At 47.1% G+C, this 27,785-nt stretch overlaps 1 protein-coding gene across 1 annotated transcript in view; it reads left to right on the forward strand.

Annotated features, from left to right (window-relative positions):
* The first annotated feature begins 16,624 nt into the window (after positions 1-16,624).
* The window catches only part of SLC16A8 (solute carrier family 16 member 8), a 70,455-nt gene continuing 59,294 nt past the window's right edge, over positions 16,625-27,785 (forward strand). The window contains exon 1 of the mRNA XM_069604453.1: positions 16,625-17,562. Coding sequence (XP_069460554.1) covers positions 17,334-17,562 — 229 coding nt within the window. The 5' untranslated portion in view covers positions 16,625-17,333. The remainder of the gene's footprint in view (positions 17,563-27,785) is intronic.

The following is a 27,785-nucleotide window of genomic DNA, read 5'->3' on the forward strand; positions in this document are numbered from 1 at the left end:
ACTTTCTTGGGGAAATACTTTAGCCAGTTCAGGGTTCGAGCTAATGAGTGATAGTGGACAGCTTTAAATAGTGGTCAACGTGTAAGCTTTACCCTGGCTTTAATTCGATTTTTAAAGCATTTGGGATTTGTAACTGTGAATTCATTCATCTTGAAGTTGGGAGAATGGCAGATTGACGGTTGGTTGGCCGACACATTTTTTTGCTTTTTGTTTTCTTTCTTTTCTTCTTTTTCTTTTCTTTTGTGTCTTTTTGAAAATAATGTCATTTTAACTTGCTGATCTGTTTTTATATATTGACTATAGTTTATTCTAAATGTTGTATTTCTTTGTTACTGAGTAACAATGAAATCTATAAACATGGTAAAAATGATGTAATGCATTTTGAAATGTGTGCTTTTATACTGTTTTTGTAGTTCATAAATAATGTATGGTTATTGTAAAGGTTGAATGAAGTTTAATCATATATAATTAAAGAAAGAAAAGAATATATATATATATATATATATATATATATATATATATATATATATATATATATATATATATATATATATATATATATAGGCCCCAAAGACCCTGCTGGCTCGCCGCACCCGCGCCATTTACGAATCCCCCTGGCGTGGTGAGTATGCCCAGGCTCCCAGCCCCCCAGAGCATCCCATCCTTATTTTACATGTGCTTTAAAAGCACATGCAGCGCACTCGGCGACTGCCTCTCCCAGCAAGCCCCACTGCTTCCTCACTCCCTGTGCCCGCCTCCCGCACCACCCCCGAGATCGGATTGGTGCCTGGAATGCACCCAGCAACAGAGGCCCTAAAGACCCTGCTGGCTCGCCGCATCCGCGCCATTTACGAATTCCCCTGGCGTGGTGAGTATGCCCAGGCCCCCAGCCCCTCAGAGCATCCCATCCTTATTTTACATGTGCTTTAAAAGCATGTGCAGCGCACACGCCGACTGCCTCTCCCGGCAAGCCCCACTGCTTCCTCACTCCCTGTGCCCGCCTCCCGCACCACCCCCGAGACCGGATTGGTGCCTGTAATGCACCCAGCAACAGAGGCCCTAAAGACCCTGCTGGCTCGTCGCACCGGTGCCATTTACGAATCCCACTGGCGTGGTGAGTATGCCCAGGCCCCCAGCCCCCCAGAGCATCCCATCCTTATTTTACATGTGCTTTAAAAGCACGTGCAGCGCACTCGGCGACTGCCTCTCCCGGCAAGCCTCACTGCTTCCTCATTCCCTGTGCCCGCCTCCCGCACCACCCCCCGAGACCGGATTGGTGCTCTGCGCGGCCATAAGGAAAACTCCAGGGCAGCCCCCTGCCCGGCAGCCCCCGCGGCTAAGGGCCCAAGGCCAAGGGCGGCTCCGACATTGGCGGCTCCAAGATGTGTCTGCAGGTGTCCGCAGGGGAAGCCAGTGAAGCCAGCAGTCAACAGACACCAACAAAAACTGAGTGTGGCATGGGTGGGGAGTGGAGCAATCACTCTACTCCAGAAACCCCCTGCCACTCTATTTTACCTCCCATTAACATAAACTGCCATAGACTCACACCAGGCACACTCAGAAAGATTTGGGACCACCTGACTGAACTTATTCATGACAGGATTGTCAAAGTTGCCTTACATTACATACTAACTTGCCTGTCAAGGGCAACAAGCTCCGCACTTAGATGAAATTTCAATATTAGCATGTCCACACTTAGAATTGTGATTATTAGCCTGCGTCACATCTAGATAGGACTTTGAACACTAGCATGTCCACACTTAGATAGAATTGTGAATTATTAGCATGTCCACACTTAGATAGAATTGTTAAGACTAACATGTCCAGACTTGGATAGAATTGTAATATTGGCGTGTCCACACTTAGATAGAATTGTGAATATTAGCATGTCCACACTTAGATAGAATTGTAATATTGGCGTGTCCACACTTAGATAGAATTGTGAATACTAGCATGTCCAGGCTTGGATAGAATTGTGAATACTAGCATGCCCAGACTTAGATAGAATTGTGAATACTAGCATGCCCAGACTTAGATAGAATTGTGAATTATTAGCATGTCCACACTTAGATAGAATTGTTAAGACTAACATGTCCAGACTTGGATAGAATTGTAATATTGGCGTGTCCACACTTAGATAGAATTGTGAATATTAGCATGTCCACACTTAGATAGAATTGTAATATTGGCGTGTCCACACTTAGATAGAATTGTGAATACTAGCATGTCCAGACTTGGATAGAATTGTTAATACTAGCATGCCCAGACTTGGATAGAATTGTGAATATTAGCATGTCCACACTTAGATGAAATTGTAGTATTGGCGTGTCCGGACTTGGATAGAGTTGTGAATGTTGGCCTGCGTCGCATCTGGATAGGACTTTGAATACTAGCATGTCGACGATTAGATAGAATGGTGAATATTGGTATGCCCACACTTGGATGGAGTTGTGAATGTTGGCCTGCACCTCATCTGGATGGGACTTTGAATACTAGCATGTCGACAATTAGATAGAATTGTGAATTATTTGCATGTACACACTTGGATAGAATTGTGAAGGTTGGCATTTCCAGACTTGGATAGAGTTGTGAATATTGGCCTGCGGACTTTGAATGTTAGCATGCCCCCACTCAGGTGCAACATGAATATTAGCATGTCCACACTTGAATAGAATTGTGAATATTAGCCTGTGTCACATCTAGATAGGACTTTGAACATTAGCATGTCCATACTTAGATAGAATTGTGAATACTAGCATGTCCACACTTAGATAGAATTGTGAATGTTAGCATGTCCAGACTTGGATAGAACTGTGAATATTAGCATGTCCAGACTTGGATGGAATTGTGAATATTAGCATGTCCACACTTGGATAGAGTTGTGAATACTAGCATGTCCAGACTTGGGTAGAGCTGTGAATGTTGGCGTGCTAGGGGTCAGGTAGCCCCACTAGCCAATGTGGGCTCGAGCTCTGCATACTTGTCTCACTCAAAATACTCGCACAACCATCTCTCGCACGGCGGGCCGCACGCGCTTCGCAGCATTGCAGCAACACATGGGCCGGAGCAGCAGCACACGCGGACTGGCAACGATCCAGTGCCCGCACCGGGGCTCAGTATCTGGAGTGTGCCGGGCTGGGGCTGCTGACGGTGCACCACTCCTCTCACTGTCCTGCCCCCTCTTCGCCTTGCTAGCCCATCCCACCTTGTCATTTGCGGATCTGCCCGAGTGCCAGAGGACCAGTTCCGTTGGTGGCGGTGCGCGGTGCGAATGTCTTTAACATTTGACATTTAACATGTGTTTCTGATATGTGAGTGTTAGCATCTGCCACCTAGAATTGAGAACACTGGCCTGCGCCGCATCTAGATAAGATTGTGAATGTTAGCATCTGTCACACTTAGATGGAACTGAAATGTTAGCATCTGCCACACTTAGATGGAACCTGAATGTTGGCATGTGCCAAAATTGGAATTCAGAACATTTGCCTGCGCCGTATCTAGATAGAGTTGCGAGTGCTAGCATCTACCACCTAGAATTGAGAATATTAGCCTGCGCCGTATCTAGATAGAATTGTGAACTCACAAATGTTGGCATGTGCCATATTTAGACAGAACTATGTAGGTCAGCATGTTAAATGTCATATAACCCACTAACCAATACAAGCTCAAACTCTATGCATACTTATATCACTGAAGAACTCACACAACCATCTCTCGCACAACAAGCCGCACGCACTTCACAACACTGCAACAACACATAAGCCGCACCAACAGCACACGCGGACTGACACCGATCCAATACTTGCACCAAAGCTCAGCACCCGGTGTCCACCGAGTTGAAACTGCCACCAGTATACCATCCATCTCTCTATCCTACTCCCTCTTCACCTTACTAACTCATCCGACCTTCACTTTTGCAGATGGACTGGAGCGCCTGGGGACCAATTCCGTTGGTGACGGTGCGCTATATAAATACTGATAACATAACATATATATATATATATATATATATATATATATATATATATATATATATATATATATATATATATATGTTAATATATATATATTATCCCTTCCGTGTCCCGTGTGTCTATGGGGACAAGACACTAAATATTGGCGAAGAGGATGACTTCAGAAAAAAGGACCTTACGACGTTTAACAGCATACAGCCATTTTTGAGAAACCGGCAATAATGATGATCAAACGGAGGATCTTCTTCATCTCAGTTTTTTGAGGAAATCAAACAACAAAGTAGAGTCATCCAAAAGGAACAATTCACACTATGTGGAATAATTTGTGAAAATGCTGTGAAGTGCAATTCCTGACTTACTTTGCTTCTTGACACCAGAAATATGTTGGCAAAATAAAGCAATATCAACATATAAAGATATGGAGGGTATACGAATTTTGAATAAAGGACCAGTTACAATGATTTACAATTACTCGTCACGGCTGTCCATAGGCGCAGGAGACATGGCCATGCACAGTGTACCTCCTCAAGCAATGTTTCTACCTGAAGTGGGGGAACTAATAATGCCATGGAAACGATGGCTCAAGTCCTTTGAACATTATGCTAACGTGGTCTGTTGCACTATTTGTAGTGCCAAGAGAAAGAAGTCCCTATTCCTACATTCTCTGGGACCAGCAGGGCAGGAGACGTTTGTCGATCTGCCTGATGAAGAGAGTGATAACATGAACGAATATGAGAAATCTGTAAGGAAGATGAGTAAACATTACGAGAAAAAACTCTGCACAATCCTGGAAAGTTGAAAGTTCTGGAAAAGAATACAGGAAGAAGGAGAAAGTGTGGAACCGTATATCACAGCACTACAGAAATTAGCAAGGACCTGCAATTTCAATCAACAATTGGATGAGAGACTGAGGGACCAGTTTATGTTAGAATGCAGGAGAAGTAAAGTTAGAGAAAGTTTGTGGGCAGAGGATGGACCCACCACTGGAAACTGTTGTACGCATCTCTAAAGAATTGAGCACATTGAGAAATCCATCAGGATGCTGGAAAGCAGAGTGAAGGAGGTTGCCATTAAAGTTACTCCAGGCACTATCCCAGTTCAATCCACTACGGAATCAATTTTAACCGTAAGCAACCAAGTTTTGAGAAGGGAGTGGAGCAGCGACAACAAAGATATTAAAAGGGATCTTGAACGGATAATCAGAGAGGAAGAGGCACTGGCGTAACAGGGCCACCCGCAGCCTGTCCTGGGAGGGGTCCACACTTGGACAAAAAAAAGTCTACTTTTTTTTATATTTCTTTTTGAAATCACTGTATTCATGAAGACATTATTTTTGTAAAAGAAACAATTTCTTAATGAAGGCAGAGTGACTGCAAAAAGAAACTTTCTTTTTGAAGTGTGAGGGCTCCCCCCCACTCCATAACATGGAAGACCTTAGGCTGGAGGCCGCCATGTCATGGGTTGGGGGAGCCCTATGACTTCAACAAGAAATAGTTTTTTTTAAAGTCACTCTGCCTTCATAAATAAATTATTTCCGTTATGGTTCAGTCCTTAATGGAAATCATTTCTTTATGAAGTCAGAGTGACTTCAAAAAGAAACAATTTCTTTTTTAAGTAATAGGTCTTCCCTCAACCCCATGACATGTGCGTTTGTGAGTATATGATAAAGGGTGCCCACAAATGTATGGGTGGCTGTGTGCATGTACGGTAAAAGGGTGCACACTTAAATGTATATGTGGCTGCCTGTGTTAGTCTATGGTGTGTGTCTGGGTGTGTGTGCCTTTATTGTGAAAGGGTGCACACTTAAATGTACGGGTGGCCGCCTGGGTGTGCCTGTATGGTGAAAGGGTGCACACTTAAATGTATGGATGACTGGGTGTGCATGTGTGTGTGTATATGGTGAATGGTGTGTGTGTGTGCTTGTGTTCAGGTCTGCAACATAACCTACATTTGGGGGGCTAACACTTCAAATGTTGGAGAGGTGCTAACTTCACAGGCGATGGAGGAGGGGTAAACATATTTGTATGGGGCATCTAACTACTTTACTCATTTTAATGACACTATTCTAGTTCAGTGTCGGTGTTACAAGCAGTTAACTCTCTCCTTTATGTCTGAAAGCACCCACTTATGGACTGCTGTGAGAATGAGCGGTCTCCTGTTCCTTCTTTACCCTTCCAATCACTCCTCTGGCATGCAAGTACTAAACCCACATCACAATTTCAATTGCCTAAAAAATGTGGCATTTGAATGCAAGTACTAACAGTGAAATGCTTTACATCAGTAATTGCTGGGCCCTTGTTAACAGCAAAACCCAGGTGCCGTTTAACATCTGTATCCTGTTCGGGCCGGCAACTGCTCTGAAGGTCAGCCAGGTCGAGTCAATATAGCCCAAAATTTCAGAGGGGGGTGCTGAAGGCCAGTCAACTCAATGGTGTTGCACCGCTACTTGTGTTTAATACCTTGATTACTTATTGGTAATCTTCATTACTCCTAGACCTATTCTTCCTCGTCCCAGTACTTGTGTATGAAGCAGTACTTGTGTATGAGGCACTCTGCCTCATACACAAGTACTGGGATGGGGTAGAGGTACATGGAGGTAATACCTGACCTAGCTACATGTAATTGTCATTACTCCTAAGGCCACTCTTCCTCGTCCCAGCACTTACCTTTGAGACATGGAGCCTCATATGAAAGCTCTGGAACAAGATCGAGGGATGTGGAGGTAATTCTGGGCCAAGGAGCTGATTTTGGAGGTTGGGGTAGGTGGTGGGAGGGAAAGGGGATGTGTGGGGAGCGGGATTGTGTGATAAATCGTAATGGTTGTCCATGTCCAGGCTAAGCAGGCATGATATGTGGGATTAGTGGCTATTGAGGCATTTTGGTGCAGCCAGTCTAGTCATTTCTCAGTTTGGTGTGACTTTTTTTAACTGGGAATTTCTGATAAAGCAGTCCTGCTAAGTGTAATTACCTGGCTAGACTGGCATTTGGGTTCTGCCAGTCTAGCCATTTCTTACTGCGACATTGTATATTTTTCTGGGCATCTGTGATAAAATGATATGATATGTTATAAGTCAGTTATAACGTGCCTGTACACAGGTGTTTCTAGGTGCGACAAGACAAGGGAGGGAAGATAGAGGGGGGACAAGACAAACGATCTTACTAGGACTTGTGTCATTCAGATTGTGCAAGTGCAAAAATGAGAAGTGCAAGGGGAAAGGGAGAAGGGAAGTGCAAGGGAGAGGGGAGGGGAAGCAGGGCATTAATGCTCCGATTAAGCACAGCCAGGGCAGCGCGGCTCTGGGTAGTGCAAGGGGAACAAGGGACTGTAGGGTCACAGTTATAGCCCCTAAGTGCGTGGTAGTCCCGGAGGCAGTGCAAGGGTGACTGATCAAGAAAGAACCTGGACTCAGTGAGACTGTGAGGGTAGCCAACCAACCAGTTGATACAGCAGACAGGTAGGTCAGCAGGGGAGGGAGAGAGAGAATGCAGAGGGGAGGAGAAGAGGAACGTTTTGAGCTGCTTCTGGAACTTCAGGTGGTCCGACTCAAGTTTGAGATGGCCAGGGAGGCCATTCCAGAGGGAGGCACCTGCAGAGGAGAGAGATCTACCTCCCACTCTCTGCTGGAGAAACGTCTAACGTTTAGAGAGTTGGAGGAAGCTGAGCGAAGGGCTCGAGAAGGAAGGTATTTTGGAAGACACTTTGGATGTAGTGCGGGCCCTGGCCCCAGAACGCCTTGTGGACAATGCAAAGGGTCTAGAACTTGATCCTTGCAGCCACCGGGGGCCAGTGAAGAGATTTCAGGGCTGGAGAGATACGATAGTAGAGGAAGGCAGATTAAGAAAGAGGCTGATGCAGTAGTCCAGCCAAGCGAGAACCAAGGCTCTGGAGACAGTGAGCTTCTGGGGGAAAGTGAGAAAGGGAAGAGTCCCTTTGAGGAGGAGCAGCTGGTAGTGGGACCTCTTGGCGACGTCCGAGATGTGAGGAGAGAAAAAGAGAGTGGAGTTGAAGATGACACCAAGGTTTTTTACCTCGCAATAAGGCGAAGGAAGAGGGCCCAAGACAGGTGGCCAGAGTGAGAGAGGGAAAGCAGGGTGAGGGGGTCCCAATGAGAAGGATCTCTGTCTTATTGACATTAAGGTAGAGATTGTTGGAGGTGCACCAATCCTGAATTGTGGATACACAGTCAGGAATGACCGAGAGAGGAGAGGAGCATGAAGGAAAGCTGAGTGTCATCCGCATAAGAGGAGAAGATAGAGATGAGGTGGGCCAAAGGGGCCAAGAAGAGGATGAAAAACCAGGGTGAGAGGCTATAGCCTTGGGGAACGCCACAGGTAGAGAGAGAGGTGGCAGAGAGAAAGGGACCAAGTTGGACCTGGGAGGGGCAGTCCAAGAGGAAGGAGGTCAGTTACTCCAGGGCCGGATCTGTGATGCCCAGGTTCTCACATAGTCGATTGGTCAGGATGGCGTAGTTGACCATTTCGAAAGCAGAGGGTAGAACAAGGAGGATGAAGACAGAAGGAAAGCTGGAATCCAGGTTAGAGAGCAGGTCTTCACAGTTGTTCAGTAGAGCAGTTTCTGTGCCCCTGGCAGCTCTAAAGGCGGTACGACGTCCTTTCATCGCCTGCTTTTACATCGCCAGGCTTTTAAACGTGCACATTACAATGAATGTGCTCATCAAATTTTTTAGGGGGGTGGGAAAGGGCAAATGAGGGTTGGGGCGGGTGGGCAATAGTAAAAAATAAGTGTGGGTGGTAGATTTAGAAGGGGGACCCCCCAAAAAAAAACAAAAAAAAAAAACATGAGCACATTCGATGGAATGTGTACGTTTAAAAGCCTGACGATGTAAAAGCAGCTGGTAAAATCACATGGAACCCTAAAGGCAGACCAATGGTCATGGAGACAACCAACAGATTCAGTGTGGAGAGTAAGCTGGGAGACGGTCAGCTTTTCCAAGAGTTTTCGCAGTAAAGTGGTGATGGAGATTGGGCAATAAATTGCCGGGCAGGTAGGATTGGCAGACGGCTTCTTTAGTAGTGGGTGCACAAGGGAGTGCTTAAGGAAGACTGGCGAAAAAGTGTTACAAAAACCGGCCAAGGCTGGATCGAAGGTGTCAATATGGTCCTTGATGGTTCTGGAGGAGCAGGGGAGCAACTGTTTAGATGACACTTTCATAGATCGGACTTGTCTAAAAACCTTGTCAGGTGTTGCCAGAGACAAAGAGGAGAAAGGAGTAGGAGAGGTAGAGATGGTCAAAGGGGACCCAAGAGAGGGAGATGAAGAGGATATAGAGGACAGGATGTCCTGAGTTTAAGTGGAGAAGTGAGAGGCTAGAGCCATACAGATTGCCTGCGAGGGAACAGGAGAGGTAGAGATTGCAACATGATTGACCAGTTCCTTGCAGATTTTAAAGAGTTTGGCCATGTTAAGACGTGGGCTTGAATGTGTGCTCTCTTCTTAATGAGTGTTATTGCTTTGACTGGAATTTTGGTGCAACCAATCTAGGTATGTCTAAATGTGGCCTGGAATGCTTTACTGTAATGTTATAATGTGTCTACACTGGTCGACATTGTGCAGCCAGTTGGACATGTTTTCAATATGACACTGCATTTTTAATAGCAAAGCATTAATGTTCCTGTGCACTGTTGGTGACTTGCATTTATTGGATTGGTGCTACCCTGCTAAACAATTGCAAACACTGTCTTTTTAGCCAATTTTTCTCTGAAAATGTGCTGTATATTGCATTAAAACACATATTTATATTTTTCTCCTAGTGCATTGTGCAGCATACCCCTTCAGCAGCATGTTTGTGCGTATTGCGCAAGTGTGATAATGCCCAGGCCTTGTGTTCCCATGTTGAATGATCATGCTACTGGCCCCTTGACCAAAGTTGTTAACGTTTTGCCTGTACTGCCTACAAGGACCACAATGCCTAGTGCTCCCATGCTGGAGAATATTTTACCTGTACTGCCTACAATGCCTCCAATGTTTAGTGCGCCCATATTGAATGATCATGCTACTGGCCCCTTGACCAAAGGTGTTAACGATTTGCCTGTATTGCCTACCATGCCCAATGTTCCCATCCCGCATGCTCATGCTGTTGCTTCCATGAACACCGCTGACTCCGCACTACCCCCGATGCCTGAGCCACCGTCCATACTAACTAAACCTTCCACCCCTACACATCCAACTGCCCACACGTTCAGCTGTGCCCTGCTCAATGCCCGCTCCGTACCTGCCCATGCCCTTGACATCAACGACCTGATCAAGGACAACCTTGATCTCCTAATTCTCACAGAAACCTGGCTCAATGAGAGCTCAGGCCCAGCACTATCTCTGGCTAGCCCATCTGGGTATTCCATCTTCATGAAAGACTGCACCTCTCGGAGGGGTGGAGGCGTGGCCCTCATCGCCAGGGAAACTCTTGCCATCAGAGAAGAGGTAGGGCACCTTGACGGCAATAGTGAATACCTCCCTCTAAAGATGAATGCCTCCCCTAACTGCACAATAACCATGCACATTGTCTACAGACTTCCGGGTCCATGCACCGATTTCCACGACACTCTCATCCTCGCACTGTCCAACAACATCAAAAAGACCTCCCAGGTCATACTCTTAGGTGATCTCAACCTAGGGCTCAACGACCCTAAAGACTCCCATGCCAAATCCCTTAAGAATGCCCTATCCACCCTGGGCTTCACGCATTCTATTTCCGACCCTACCCATATCAAAGGGCGTACCCTCGGCTGGATCACTCACCACAACTGCTCCCTGCTTATCACTGCCAACACTCCCATCCCCTGGTCTGACCACCACTACATCCAATTCAATATCAGCACCAACAGAGGGCCCCTCCCACCACCCCCCTCATGCCCAGCGACTCTCGCTAGGAGCTCACGCCAACTCACAGTCGAGAACCTAGCACCTTACCTCCTCACTCCGGCTCTGCAGGCCCCATTCTCCAACAACCCTGAAACCTTAGCTAACACCTTCAAAGATGTCATCACTTCAACACTCTCCAATACAACATCCGTGGCCACCAAAAAGCCCTCTCCAGCCTCATAGCAAACCTACACTGTGAATCCCCCACAACTACTAAATCCATCTCCTCTCCACCATTTGACTTTAAAGACATCACGGGGCCAGAGGTCATCACCTTGCTCAACTCCATCAAACCTTCGAACTGCAAGGGAGATGTCTGTCCAGCGAATCTCATCAAAGACTCAGCACTGGCCTAGCTCCATTCCTAACAGCATTTATTAACTCTTCCTTCCAGTCAGGCCATGTTCCAACTGGACTCTAGGAGGCCTGGGTACACCCATTCATCAAAAAACCCTCGCTGGACCCAACGGTCCCGGGGAATTATATGCCCATCACCACTGTACCCTTCTTACTCAAAATTTTGGACAAAGCAGCCTACCTGCAAGTGCAAAAGTTCCTTGAAGAAAACCGTCTCCTCGGCCTGCGGCAATCCGGCTACCGTCCACGACATGGCACTGAAACGGCTCTCCTGCACTTAAAGAACCAAATGGACGATCTCAGAGATGCAGGCAAACCTGCCCTCCTATTGCTCCTGGATCTATCCGCTGCCTTTGACCTGGTGGATCACAACACCCTGTGCCACACCTAGCCACCCAAGCCAACTTCTCCCCCAAAGCCTGCAAATGGATCACCTTCTTTCTCCAAGAAAGGGCCATGAAAATCTTCTCAGACTCAGCCTGTGCCACTCCCAGCCAGATCACCTGCGGTGTTCCACAAGGATCATGTATCGTGCCCACGCTCTACAACCTCTTCACGAGGCCTCTGTTCAGCATCCTTGATTCATTGGGCATCTCATATACTAACTATGCGGATGACACACAGGTACCCATCCCACTTACGGTGATTACCTAGTGGACACTAAAACCCTCACCACCATCTATTCCACTATCCAATCGTGGATGGCAGAGAACTGGCTCTGCCTCAACAGTGAAAAAACCGAGCTCCTCCTTATAGGGTCACCCTGTACCTTGGGTAACCTCGGGGATCAGTACGCCTCTTTCACCATTGACAACACTCCCATCAAGGTCTACAACCACGTGAAGACACTCGGAGTCTACCTTGACTCCGATCTGTCCATGTACAGACAGGTCAATGCCATCGCCGCATCCTCAGCATACTACTCTAAAGTCCCCAACGCAGCCAGGCCCTTCCTGTCGCGCCAGAACTGCGTCACCATCGCCAGGGCAATAATTGGATCAAGGCTAGACTACTGCAATGCTCTTCTTGTTGGGACCTCCAATAAAAACATTGTCAAACTCCAGCTAATCCAAAATAATGCACTTAGGGCAGCCACAGGCACCGCAAGAAGAGATCACATCTCTGAAATCAGAAGACATGCCCATTGGCTCCCTGTCAGAGAAAGAAATGTTTTTAAAACACTCACACTCACCCACAAATGCCTCCATGAACTTGCTCCTCCATATCTGACCCAAAGAATTACCAAGCACACTGCCACTAGACCTTTAAGAATGTGCTATTACAACACGATTTCACACCTAAAACACGCAAAATGCACGCCGGGGGATCTAGCTTTCCCACCCAGGCAGCTACCCACTGGAACACACTCCCACCTCACGTTAGAATGATTGAGTCCCACCAAGCCTTCCGCAAAGCCATTAAGACTAAACTGTTTGTATGAAATGCTCCCTACGTCAGTATGGATCTGTATAACTCATGTCATGCATCCTTTGTATCCTTGCCTGCATCTGTGTAACCAAGAGACCTTTGGTCAAATGTATACTTTCTGTATATTCCCTGAATACTGAGTCCTACACTTTCTTGTAACAGTGCCTCGATGCCCCTGGGCGGCAAGTGCGCTATACAAATACAAAACAAATAAATAAATAAATAATCTAGGCCGGCTAAGACTGTAGTGCGACCCGTTATTTGTTGCCGAGTTGGTGGGGGCCCCCAGCATGGCTCGCAGGGGGGCCCCCACATTTGGTGTTTTGCCACTGGGAAGAGGTAGATATTGCCAGAGAGGACACACCAACAAGAGGGCATTACAGATGTAACAGCCTGTCATCTTGGGCCAACAGTCCAGTTATCCCAGCACTAAGAATCATTTGCAAGATCTGAAATAGAAGAGGACACCTAGAAAGGTGGGTAAGAATAAGAAAATCTACACAAATTGGATAGGAGAGGGATACAGTGATGATGACGCATAACAGTGCATTTTATCTGTGTGGAATGAAGAAGTGGAATTGGATAGTACGAAAGCCTTGATCTGTATTAACGATGTACTAGTTGTGATGATGGTTAACTCTGGAGCAAAATATACCCTCCTCAATTTCCGCTTTTGAGCTGGGTGCATCAGAAAATGTTAGAAGTTAGACCTGATCCAAAAGTGAGAGATTTTGTATTTGCAGCAGAGGATTCGATGAAAAATGTCCAACTAATGCAGGATGAAGTATTTATAGATGAGATAGGCTGTTTACGTGGTTTTACTCATCGGATAATGCTCCAACAGTGGCTCAGAAACTGTATAACATTCCAATATCCCTTAGGGATGAAGTGAAAAGGGAGATGAAGAAACTTGAAGAGCAAGGGACCATAGAGCATCAGTGCCTCAGAGTGGGTGCAACCTCTTGTAGTGGTAAGGAAGAGTTCTGTGAAGGTAAGAATTTGTGTTGCTATGAGGGAACACAACACATGTGTTATTCCAGAGAGAAACCTCCTACCCAACATCCAAGGGTTGGTTTCCATGATGGACCCATCCAAAGTATTTTTCACCCTTGACCTCACTTCGGCACACCATCAGGAAAGCTACGTAAAGAATCCAGGCATCTGACAGTATTCATAAGGCCTGAAGTCCTACTTCATAACGAAGGATGCCGTTTGGCCTCAAATCTGTAGCTTTAGTATTCCAAAAGTTTATGTCTTTGATGGTGATAAAGGAGTGGTCTTCTTTCAAGATGACATTCTGGTGTATGCAGAGAATAAAGAGGAGCAGAGCACAGCAAGAGGTTAGAGGGAGTTCTCAGGAAGCTACGTGATGTTGGGATGACATTGAGTAAGGAAAAATTGAGAATTAAAAGAAAAGAACGAGTATTTATGCCAGATGATTTCCAAGGAAGGAATTTCACCAAAGAAGAACCTGGCAGGGGCTATAGAGCTCATAGCCACACCGACCTGCAAGGATCAAATAAGGAGTTTCTTAGTGATGGCTGAGTACTGTTCAAGATTCATTTGAGTTTTTTTTCGAAACACACAGTAGCTCTGAGAGAGGTGATGAAAATGGGAACAAAATTTGAATGTAACGAAAGTTGTGAAAGAGAATTTAACCACATAAAGAGAGCATTAGCAGAGGCACCAGCATTGCAGAATTGCAAAAGAGGGAGTAGTACTGTTATCACAACTATTGCAAGCAATGATGGGTTTGGCGCAATTCTGACCCAAACGTACGGAGGAAAGCAGCACGTGATAGCGTTTGCTTCAAGACTGCTAAAGGGGCCAGAAAAAGCTTACGCTACTATTCAAAACGAAGCTTTGGCCATAAGATGGAAAACAGAAACGTTTGGGAGTTTTGTGTGGGAAACACATTTTTAAATTCACACTGACCACAAACCCCTAGTTGAGGTGTTCACTTCAAAGGGCCCAGACAAGGTATCGGCAGAATAAGAAGATGGTTGTCCAGACTACAAGAATACAATTTTACTGTGATCTACATACCGGGTGTAAAGAATTATGCAGCAGATTGTTTGTCCAGGATGATGACAAATGTGGAAATAAATGATAATTACGATGACCAAGATGTCGTTTTGGAAGTGTCAGAGTCGTTGATTCTGGAAGAGGAGTGGAGGGCGAAGGGTTCTAGAACCCACAGGAATGGACGACGGTTGGAGAGAGAGAGAGAACTGAACGGAGGACAAGCAGGCTTCATAGCCGATATGTGTATATACAATAAAGTGCACGTCATATATATGATCTCTTCTGTTTCCCATGTGTCTATGGTGACAAGATTACTTGCTCAGAAGGGTTTCAAATATAAAATGATGTGGGCATTTTAATGTTCTCAAAATGTTATTTGCTTTTATGCAAATCGCCAGGCTTGGGTTCCTTGAAGAGATAAAGTGTGTGACCTGGGCAGGGGCTCTGCCTCACCAATTTAAACCTACCCCACCCCAAGAAGGGTGCGTTCCTAGAGTAAATTGTTTGCATTTCCACCACTGCTCATGGCGCAATTGTGGGTCACATTACAATGATCCCCTTTGTGTTATGTCTTCCCTCAGGTTTCTTTCCTTTATCTTCTTTCACTACACATCGCTGGTGGTACCTCCAGGTTATTGCTGTCACCCCCAACCATCCATATTTTTCTCCTATGTCTTGTGCCATCCCAAAACGCAGAAGACTGTTGCCGGTTAGTGTTGTCTTAGAATTGCTTGAAAGTGTGATGCATTTGTGCTTTCTGTAACCAACAAGTGTACCTTTTGGTATAGTAGAAATTAATTGTTACAAAATAAAACCTTGTTTCGGATAGAATGCGCACGTGGTGTTCCGTGGGTGTTTGTCTAGCCCGTTGTTTACGACTGAGTTGTACTATAAGATACGTGATCGAACTCCTTTGTACTTATGTTTTTGTTTCGGCATGCGTGTTGGGGGCTGCTCCGGATCACCGGGCAGCCCCATGCTCGGGTCGGGTGGCACCCGACAACACACACACTTAGGCGGCGCCCATGCCGCATACTCAGGGGTGGGGGTTCTGCCCACCCCGCTCCAGAGCACCGGAGCTCCGCACACGTGGCCAGGTCCACCTGGCCACCGCGGCCCCGGCTCTGGGGGCACCCAGGCCGGGGTCACATCCCCAACCCGCCTCACATGGCTGGGGAACCCACAGGGACGGCGTTGCCCGGCAGGGGCACCGTCCGGACGGCGTTGCCCGGCAGGGGCACCGTCCTTAAGCTGGGCCCCGTCCGTGGGCCCAGCACCAACAGCGCAGCACCAGCCTGGTGCAGCAGGAACGACGCTGGAGCCAGAATGGGAGTGACTGGCGAGCCGGAAGCGGCTCGCCTCTTTTATTATGTTGGTTGCGTGGCTACTGCCACGTGACCCATTACAACATCCTGGGAGCTACCATGCTCCCAGGAGGGGTTCACATGCAACAATGCGCATGTTTTAAATGATGTGCGAAATGTTCATGTCGGAAGCCTGGACAGGCGCGCAAAGTCGTGTCATACATAGTGGCCGCAAAATGGTGGGCCATTCTCTTTTATTTACATCTTGGCGGCAAACGCGGCATGAACATCTACCTGCATTTGCCTACCACGCCAGACAGGATCTGGAAGAAACCGACCGTCTGAGAGGGACGACAGTGCAGGTAGAGAGGAACCGGAAGGGCTAGACAGGGAGGGACACGGATGAAGAGACGGGCAGGAAAAGCCAAACGGACGGTAACTGCCCAGGTGAGGCAGAAACAGGACGGGAGAAGCTTACGCAGTCAAAATAAGCGGAGGGAGAGATGTTGAGAAAGCTTGCAGTGAGGTGCGCCACTCTTGGACAGATGGCAGAGGCTGGGGATTTCGCTGGCCACGTGATGATTATCCCGAGGGGTCTTTGCGGTCTCTCCCTCCCTCGCCCCTTCTTACAGACAATGGCTCTTTCTCAGCCCCTGTAAGCTACTTATCGCCTGTGATCCTGTGTGTGCACCCTCAGCACATGAGAATGCGTCTCAGCTGATAACCGGAGAGACCATTGCTCTTGCCCTCTATTTGGGAGCCTATACCCGATGAGAGGGGATGCGCCCAGAGAGGGGATCACAGAACCTTACCTAAAGATGGCTACCAACTCCAGGAGAGGGATTCCAGAGAACTAGTTCATGCTATGCGTGTTCTACATCCCACGTAACTACAGGCCTCAGCTAAGACTGTCCTTGCCTTGGGGGTCAAGAGGGCGTGAGAAACTTTGGAAGAAGCCAAGATGGAAACGCAGGTCACCCTGGGGGTCAGTGAAAGACTAAGTGACTGAGGTGACCATTGGAAGACACGCTGCTGTGCTGCCATCTTAGTTAGGTTCATCACAGACAGCCAAGTCCAGCTAAAATGCATCTGATTCCAATAAACGTATGTATTGTCCTGGGAGCCCATCTTCTACTGGTGCTATGTCCATAGGCTCCTTTGAGTTTAGATGGCCTGGATGGAAGCACTAAATCCCGTTTTTTTAAGATGAACGCAAGCACTTGGTGTGAATTCAGGCACGCTCACCTTCTCGCTGGACCAAGCTCTGGGGCTGCTGGTTGTGTTTTATATACGCCTTGACCGCCCCAGTATAGCTGCATTTCTCACCCTTCACCAGCAACACTGACCTGGTCCTCTCCGTCTCCCATGGGCCTTATGAAACAGGAGGATGCGGCAGCAGAGGCGGTGGTCCGGCCCCCAGATGGTGGCTGGGGCTGGATGGTGCTTTTGGGCTGCTTCGTCATCACTGGCTTCTCCTACGCCTTCCCCAAAGCGGTCAGCATCTACTTTAAGGAACTTATGCGCGACTTCGGGGTGGGATACAGCGACACGGCTTGGATATCGTCCATCATGCTGGCCATGTTGTACGGCACAGGTGAGGGCACGGTCAACTGCTGGCCATTCCTTGGGGGTCATTTTATAGACCTCCTTAACTGCACGGGAGGGCACCATGTCTGTCTGCACTGAGGTGAGGTCCAAAATGGAGTGGAAATGTGAAGAGTGAAAAATTGACGAAATCGCCTTTATTCCTCACTCTTCCAATCCGTTTTGGAAGAAGTGGAAATGTCACATACACATTAAGCGTTGTAGGCAGCATTCACGGGGGAAATTACATGCTGGCGGAAAACCGTGGTGTTATTTGAAGGCATAGTGGCAGAGCAGTGTGGAAATGTGTATCCCATTCTGTGCCTTTAAATACTCTGGAACATAAATGCAAAGCGTAAATGGCCTACACCTAAGGCGTCCAACCGTCCCGTATTTTTCTAGACTGTCCTGAATTGATAGGTTGTGTCCTGCGTCCCGCACACACCCTCTCCAGGATGAGGGACATTCCAAACGTGCCTCGGGCCTGATTAAAGCCTTTCCAGCTCTCCCACTTAAGTGTGAAATTTGGCGCTTAGGGCAGCAGAGTGTCACTCCCCTGGGTCTGCAATATATCATAACAGGTTGCTGTGTCAACAGAGCATAATGGGAACAATTAGATATCGATAGGCGGGGAATCCTTGCAGGGGCTTTTGTCCCTTAAGAAATGGGAAGGGTGCGTAATCAGCACCCAGTGTGAAGTAATGAGTACGCCTTTAAAGGCAAGGGAGATGTGTTTAGGCTCACATCACTTTGCATGGTGCTCATTGCTGGATGGGGAAAAGCTAAAGCCATACTCATTTTGCACAACATGTTTCTATCTCGATTTACATTTTGGAAGGGCAGTTCATTATTAAAAGCTAGTTTATTATGTGATTTATATATTGGAAGGTCAGTTCATTATTAAAAGCTAGTTTATTATGTGATTTATATATTGGAAGGTCAGTTCATTATTAAAAGCTAGTTTATTATGTGATTTATATAGTGGAAGGTCAGTTCATTATTAAAAGCTAGTTTGTTATGTGATTTATATATTGGAAGGTCAGTTCATTATTAAAAACTAGTTTGTTATGTGATTTATATATTGGAAGGTCAGTTCATTATTAAAAGCTAGTTTGTTATGTGATTTATATAGTGGAAGGTCAGTTCATTATTAAAAGCTAGTTTGTTATGTGATTTATATATTGGAAGGTCAGTTCATTATTAAAAGCTAGTTTGTTATGTGATTTATATATTGGAAGGTCAGTTCATTATTAAAAGCTAGTTTGTTATGTGATTTATATATTGGAAGGTCAGTTCATTATTAAAAGCTAGTTTATTATGTGATTTATATAGTGGAAGGTCAGTTCATTATTAAAAGCTAGTTTGTTATGTGATTTATATATTGGAAGGTCAGTTCATTATTAAAAGCTAGTTTGTTATGTGATTTATATATTGGAAGGTCAGTTCATTATTAAAAGCTAGTTTATTATGTGATTTATATATTGGAAGGTCAGTTCATTATTAAAAGCTAGTTTGTTATGTGATTTATATAGTGGAAGGTCAGTTCATTATCAAAAGCTAGTTTGTTATGTGATTTATATATTGGAAGGTCAGTTCATTATCAAAAGCTAGTTTGTTATGTGATTTATATATTGGAAGGTCAGTTCATTATTAAAAGCTAGTTTATTATGTAATGTGTATTTTTTAAGGCATTGCTATAAACAAAGTATTCGGTATGCATATGAAACCCAGACCAAAACCGTAATACATATTTATATCAAGTAAACTTGGGAAAATGTGTGTTCAACTGCTTACATTCCCGCCTCCTGGTTTCACCAAATAACCAATGTGTGCAGTCCTGGGCACATCATTTTAGTCTGCCTGCGTCTTATATGAATTCTCAGTTCATAGCTCATGTTATATTTTTACAGAATTATGCGCTATTATAAGAAAGGCCTCGCCCTTGGTTTACTTGTCAATAGAGTTGCTTCTTATATAACAATGATATTGACCATTCATGTATTTCACACCACAAGGTTATTTGTCCCTCATGTTACTCATGGCAACTTCAGGTAATGCCACTTCCCATGGTGCCAAAGATTGGTGATGTTCCTTGCAATGCCCTTGTCTGTGAAGTCACTTCTCGTGGTGTGAAGAAATATGCAAATTAGGAGATTTGCGTGTGTACCCCACAGGGCCTGGACAGATTTCTAACCAGTCAGTTTCCTGCATGCACGATGGTCCTACAGTTGTGTTATGTTACCAAAACTTGATCGGGGTGTGGGTGGAAGGATGTGAATGACACTGAATGGACCCCTGGCACCACAAGCCACTTCTGATGCGCTACCGCGTCTAAAGTGTCGTGCGAAGCCATTTTGTAAAATTGGCCACACATCTTCCGTCTTTGTATTACACTTGGTTTTTCCGATCGGGGACCTATAGAGTGACCCCCTGACTTACCACTCACTTACATTAGCAGTGCAGCTGGTGCACCGGCCAGACTCTGAAGAAGGGGCCTCCAAGCAGGTGTGCTTGCGTTTGGGGCATACAATTACCTCTCCTGGGCAAGGGGATGAAGGCAGAAGCCATATTTTAAATGGTAGCAGTGCACTTAAGTGCAGTAAATAGGGACGGGGCATAGCATTCATACATGGGACTGAACCCCAAATGTTGGATGCTTCTTTCTTCGAAAGTACGTCCAACCGAAATTCTGGTATTCGCCATCCCTTTGCACACGGCTTAGGCTGAATGATCGTCTGACCTTACTCGCCCATTCAGATATCCATACTCAGTCCGCGCGCACACATCCCTGCTACTTCTGCATTAGAAATGAAAGGCAGCAGCTGGTAGCAAACGGTGACGGAAGTTGTGAAAAAGCAACTCACATTGTGGCAAGGTGTAAAGAACAAATAGCTTTTTGGTCACTCGTACACAGGGGCATCTCTAGGTTTTGTTGAGGGGCAAACATGGAAAAACAAGTTCAGGAACAATAATACTTGTTGTGAACACCACCACTTGTGTGCAGCCTATACATTCTAAGCAGTAGTCCATGCCTTATACAGACATAAGCTACTCTGCCAACTGGGTATTTAGTGGGCACCCAACAATGTTTGGGAACCGTAGTGGCCCATGGCTGATCCTTAGGGACACTAAGGCATTTATAGAGATCTAAACCTGATCGGACGTAGCGACCCGTTCAAGGGTGTACTTTGCGTTTTCCCAGAAGACCTGTTTGGAAACATTAGTGTCAGCCCAAAGCCTTCAACAGGTAAGGGGTATTGCACACACACAATGCAGCGACATAATTACAGATGGCCATGTGCTGCTTGAGACTGCCGTTTGCTCCTTCCAATAGTGAGATTCTGCCTTTGCCACCTAAAGCCATGGATGAATTAAAGGTCACATGGAGATACACGAACTTCCCAAGATCGCACAGTGTGTCCGAGAGAAGCTGGGATTCTAGCTCAAACCTACTTGCTTCCGCGCTTAAACCTTCACCACCAAATCACAGCTCTTCTCCAAATTGCCATTGTTTTATAGATGACTGTTTCCTAAAGCAAAGGAGCATTGCTTCGTTTTCACTGACACACAGAGGAAAGCGGTGCAGTGAGACAAGACACGGACCAAGAGTGCCCACTGACCACAGCCGTGAACTGCTGGCGCAGAGGGAGGCGCGCCACATGCCGGCAATTTCCAATTTAGTTTCCTCCTTGAATGATTCAGTTATTCTCTTTTCTTCCCAAATCGTTTATCTTTTTCAAATTTCACGAACTTATCACAGATTCTAACCTTGCACTTAACCAGATATACTTTGAAATCAAACCAATGTTTTGCTCGTTCAACTACTACTAACTGTCCGTTTATCCAGCGTGTGCAACATCTTTTATTCTTCCATCGGTTTAAATTCTGCTCCGCTTGCAAAACTGCCAACCTGCTGGTGTCATCTTGGCGATGCTCATTGGTCAAACACTGGTGGGACTTACTGAAGAGCACTTTATAGGCTACAAAAGTGCATTCATTTTAAAGCACACGGATGCCAGTTGCATTGGTCTAAACGCATCTGGGAAGAGAGGTGGGAAGAGAGGTGGGCAGGTACAGTGCAATCACGAGAGTCATGGGGATCTACACTTGTGCGTCTGGGAAGAGAGGTGGGCAGGTACAGTGCAATCACGAGAGTCATGGGATCTACACTTGTGCGTCTGGGAAGAGAGGTGGGCAGGTACAGTGCAATCACGAGAGTCATGGGGATCTACACTTGTGCGTCTGGGAAGAGAGGTGGGCAGGTACAGTGCAATCACGAGAGTCATGGGATCTACACTTGTGCGTCTGGGAAGAGAGGTGGGCAGGTACAGTGCAATCACGAGAGTCATGGGATCTACACTTGTGCGTCGGGGAAGAGAGGTGGGCAGGTACAGTGCAATCACGAGAGTCATGGGATCTACACTTGTGCGTCTGGGATGAGAGGTGGGCAGGTACAGTGCAATCACGAGAGTCATGGGATCTACACTTGTGCGTCTGGGAAGAGAGGTGGCAGGTACAGTGCAATCACGGGAGTCATGGGATGTACACTTGTGCATCTGGGAAGAGAGGTGGGCAGGTACAGTCACGAGAGTCATGGGGATCTACACTTGTGCGTCTGGGAAGAGAGGTGGGCAGGTACAGTGCAATCACGAGAGTCATGGGATCTACACTTGTGCGTCTGGGAAGAGAGGTGGGCAGGTACAGTGCAATCACGAGAGTCATGGGATCTACACTTGTGCGTCTGGGAAGAGAGGTGGGCAGGTACAGTGCAATCACGAGAGTCATGGGATCTACACTTGTGCGTCTGGGATGAGAGGTGGGCAGGTACAGTGCAATCACGAGAGTCATGGGATCTACACTTGCGCGTCTGGGAAGAGAGGTGGGCAGGTACACTGTAGTCACTAGAGTCATGGGATCTACAATTGTGCACCTGGGAAGAGAGGTGGGCAGATACACTGTAGTCACGAGAGTCATGGGATCTACACTTGTGCGTCTGGGAAGAGAGGTGGGCAGGTACAGTGCAATCACGAGAGTCATGGGATCTACACTTGTGCGTCTGGGAAGAGAGGTGGCAGGTACAGTGCAATCATGGGAGTCATGGGATCTACACTTGTGCATCTGGGAAGAGAGGTGGGCACGTACACTGTAGTCACTAGAGTCATGGGATCTACCTTGTGCGTCTGGGAAGAGAGGTGAGCAGGTACACTGTAGTCACTAGAGTCATGGGATCTACACTTGTGCATCTGGGAAGAGATGTGGGCAGGTACACTGTAGTCACTAGAGTCATGGGATCTACACTTGTGCGTCTGGGAAGAGAGGTGGGCAGGTACACTGTAGTCACTAGAGTCATGGGATCTACACTTGTGTGTCTGGGAAGAGAGGTGGGCAGGTACACTGTAGTCACTAGAGTCATGGGATCTACACTTGTGCGTCTGGGAAGAGAGGTGGGCAGGTACAGTGCAATCACGAGAGTCATGGGATCTACACTTGTGCGTCTGGGAAGAGAGGTGGGCAGGTACAGTGCAATCAAGAGAGTCATGGGATCTACACTTGTGTGTCTGGGAAGAGAGGTGGCAGGTACAGTGCAATCACGAGAGTCATGGGGTTCTACACTTGTGCGTCTGGGAAGAGAGGTGGCAGGTACAGTGCAATCACGGGAGTCATGGGATCTACACTTGTGCATCTGGGAAGAGAGGTGGGCAGGTACACTGTAGTCACTAGAGTCATGGGATCTACACTTGTGCGTCTGGGAAGAGAGGTGGGCAGGTACAGTGCAATCACGAGAGTCATGGGATCTACACTTGTGCGTCTGGGAAGAGAGGTGGCAGGTACAGTGCAATCACGGGAGTCATGGGATCTACACTTGTGCATCTGGCAAGAGAGGTGGGCAGGTACACTGTAGTCACTAGAGTCATGGGATCTACACTTGTGCATCTGGGAAGAGAGGTGGGCACGTACACTGTAGTGACTAGAGTCATGGGATCTACCTTGTGCATCTGGGAAGAGAGGTGGGCAGGTACACTGTAGTCACTAGAGTCATGGGATCTACACTTGTGTGTCTGGGAAGAGAGGTGGGCAGGTACACTGTAGTCACGAGAGTCATGGGATCTACACTTGTGCGTCTGGGAAGAGAGGTGGGCAGGTACAGTGCAATCAAGAGAGTCATGGGATCTACACTTGTGCGTCTGGGAAGAGAGGTGGCAGGTACAGTGCAATCACAAGAGTCATGGGGATCTACACTTGTGCGTCTGGGAAGAGAGGTGGCAGGTACAGTGCAATCACGGGAGTCATGGGATCTACACTTGTGCATCTGGGAAGAGAGGTGGGCAGGTACACTGTAGTCACTAGAGTCATGGGATCTACACTTGTGCATCTGGGAAGAGAGGTGGGCAGGTACAGTGCAATCACGAGAGTCATGGTATCTACACTTGTGCGTCTGTGAAAAGAGATGGGCAGGTACAGTGCAATCACGAGAGTCATGGGGATCCACACTTGTGCGTCTGGGAAGAGAGGTGGGCAGGTACACTGTAGTCACTTGAGTCATGGGATCTACACTTGTGCATCTGGGAAGAGAGGTTGGCAGGTACACTGTAGTCACTAGAGTCATGGGATCTACACTTGTGCATCTGGGAAGAGAGGTGGGGAGGAACAGTGCAATCACTAGAGCCATGGAGATCCACACTTGTGCATCTGGGAAGAGAGGTGGCAGGTACCGTGCAATCTACACTTGTGCGTCTGGGAAGAGAGGTGGGCAGGTACAGTGTAATCACGAGAGTCATGGGCATCCACACTTGTGCATCTGGGAAGAGAGGTGGGCAGGTACACTGTAGTCACTTGAGTCATGGGATCTACACTTGTGCATCTGGGAGGAGAGGTGGGCAGGTACACTGTAGTCACTTGAGTCATGGGATCTACACTTGTGCATCTGGGAGGAGAGGTGGGCAGGTACACTGTAGTCACTAGAGTCATGGGATCTACACTTGTGCATCTGGGAAGAGAGGTGGGGAGGAACAGTGCAATCACTAGAGCCATGGGGATCCACACTTGTGCATCTGGGAAGAGAGGTGGCAGGTACCGTGCAATCTACACTTGTGCGTCTGGGAAGAGAGGTGGGCAGGTACAGTGCAATCACGGGAGTCATGGGATCTACACTTGTGCGTCTGCGAAAAGAGATGGGCAGGTACAGTGTAATCACGAGAGTCATGGGCATCCACACTCGTGTGCCTTCCCTGTTCTGTCCAATGACCACTGGAAACACTTTTTTCACATGGCCAATTCTCCTGCAGCAAATGGTGTTTGAAAGGACCCCAGCATACCCTTTTAACACAGTACAAATGACAGATGAGCTGCGCTCCATTCCAATAGAATGTAGGTGTAGCAACTCCGGCAGAGTTCTGACCCAAAAGAGCATGTCAGAAACCTTTCTTCACGGAAATTGTTCCCCTTAAAGAAAGTCACTGCAGTTATCCCTTAGAAGGCTCCTGGGAGATGACTTGAAGACTTGGGGCCTCATTACAAGTCCAGCGATAACCCTGTTGGTGCTACCGGCGGGTTTCCGCCGGACTTGCAAGATTTACCAGTGCCAGTCTTGTCGGTAACACTGGGGGATTAAAACTCCAGCGTTCCGGAAAGTCAGGCGCCGGTAAAGTGTAAATCCCCATTGCCATTTGAGTCCCATAGGACTTAATGGGAACACGGAAGCACTGGCACTGTTAATAACGGTGCCAGTGCTTCCGTGTAACTCTGCGGGTGGGTGCTGTTCCGCCCGCCAGGTGTAACCCTGGCTGGCGGGACGGCACCTGCCCGCAGTGTCGTACTGTTCCAGTCTGGTAACAACGGTGGCGGTAGGCTTAGCGGCACAGTTGTAATTGGAGTTTTGTTTTTGCTATGGCTAATAGATAGCTGCCCTCAATTCTGAAACACCATCCTGTTGAAATTGTAATGTGTAATGGATATTTCTTTGGTGAACGGCATGTCTGGAAGGTCCTCTCCTTCTCAATGTAGTATTTTGCTTGCACTACCTGAGGTGGCGTGCCCCCCTGTGGGTAGCAGCCCGCTGCCCGGGTTAAGGGCCTGAGCAAAACAAGGGTTCTTTAACGAGGGTGGCGGTACATTACCCACAGGGGCAGCCACCGGAGGGCATATCCCCATAAGCACATGTGTAGTTAAAAAATTAAAAAATGAAGTATTTTCTCTCCGTCAACAGGATGCCTCGCGGCATCCCGTTCAGGGAGAGAAAATACTACACCAACATGGCCCCAATGGAATTGGAAGGCAGGACTCCGAATGGAGACCCTCTTCCATTTCCTTGCTGGTCACACTGGTCTGGGAATTGATAGGAGCTGTGGCGGCAGGTCCCCACCGCTGCAATCAGGTAAGTGGGATGGGGGAGGGAGATATGATATGCTATATTTTATTTACTGCGCGCCTATACACAAGTGTTTCAAGGCGCAACACATGTGTTTCAAGGTGCACGAGGGAAAAAATGACACAAAAACCAGGGTCGGCTTTGGGTGAACCAGCCATTGGGCAGCTCGGAACGCTGCTTACACTAGTAGTGTCAGCTCGCGTTCCGGGATCCCTGATTGGATGGCACCCCCGCCCACGGTGCTAATGCCATTTACTACCAGTGGTAGAGGTACGCTAAAATAAAGTAATGGAACTATGACTCTGGCTGGGGATGGCGTAAGCAGGAGGGAGCAATGTGCAACACATGTTTCAAGGGGTTGTGGGTGGGCCAGCTTGACAGACAAGTAGGTGGAACAGGTAACACAACAAGACCCTCTGTATTATTGTTCATTAATTTCTCTCAGTTGGTCAGTCAGTTGGAACTTATGGCCTTGTGAAATCAATCGCCTCTGCCTGCTCATCTGAACTCTGCTGTAACCCATACTTAACACCTACATGAACAGCAGCTGCTTTAACAGGCACTCGCGACTAGAAATGTGTGCTGTCACAAATAGAAATTGGGTAATTTATTACAAAGCCTGGATCTCAAGATTGAAAATCTTTGATCTCCTATGGTCTGAAGGTGCCTAAGGGATGAGTAGTCCGTGGTCCTGAAGTATCCCACAGGAGTGCGTTACAGTAGTCCAAGTGACTAGTCACTAAAGCTCCTACTATAACTGCACGCTTGTCCAGTAGCATGAAGGGGCAAATCCCATGCAGCCGCCTAATGTTAAAATACAATCCTGTGGAAATGGCCTGGACCTTCATTAACTGTAACATCTAAGCATTTATCCTGAGATAACTACTTGACAAGTTTTCCAAAAATCAGGGGAAATGGGATTTCACAAGAGGTTGTTGCCTAGGGCCTCATTACACGGATGGCGGAGAACCAAAATAAAATACCGGCACCGCCTTGGCGGAAAGGGGAATTACCGCCCCATTCCAAGGTTGGAGGGGCGGTAATTCCCCCTTCCACCATTGCCCTTCCCCATTCCCATTTTTGCCCCATAGGGCTCAATGGGAATGGGGAAGGCGCTAATTACGGTACCGCAAATTGCGGTACCGTAATTAACTCCCTGGGTCCCTTTGCGGGTTGGTTTTTAACGCCTGCAAAAAGCAGGCGTTAAATCCCCCAAACCGCAAAGGGACCTCGTAGTAAGGCGGTAAGGATTTACCGGTACCGGTATTTTACCGGTACCGGTAAATCCTTACCGCCATCCGTGTAATGAGGCCCTTAGTCTTAGCAGAACCTTCTCCAGCGTCTGCTAGTTCACATGAAGTCATATATAGGTCTTCCAGGCTGAGATGTCATTCGGGCTGAGATGTCATTCGGGCTGAGATGTCATTCGGGCTGAGATGTCATTCAGGCTGAGATGTCATTCAGGCTGAGATGTCATTCAGGCTGAGATGTCATTCGGGCTTGGTGAATCAAAGATGAAACCGATTTGAGTTCAGCTGTAACTGCTGTGGGTGGTAAAATGAAGAGGAATGTTTTACCTTTCAAAACAACTGTTCCAGAATGGTGAAAATTGTAGTAAAAAGTAGTAGTGGAAATGTTAACAGTAAAAAATAAAAGTAACGGTAATCCGCTCCCGCTCACTTCTACCACTGTTTACTAGTGTCTCTATGAGGAAAGGTCATGTTGCTCCTCTTTGTGACTACAAGTCACTCACCTGTCCGCTCCTGTTCTAAAAGCAGCCGAGATCAGAGGGGTGGAACGCAAACATCGGAACCCCGTGCCAATACTGCCCTAAGGTTTTTTCCAAATAACAAACGATCCTGCCA

Source organism: Ambystoma mexicanum, chromosome 3q, assembly GCF_040938575.1.
Source record: "Ambystoma mexicanum isolate Mex_15411 chromosome 3q, UKY_AmexF1_1, whole genome shotgun sequence".
NCBI classification, from domain to species: domain Eukaryota; kingdom Metazoa; phylum Chordata; class Amphibia; order Caudata; family Ambystomatidae; genus Ambystoma; species Ambystoma mexicanum.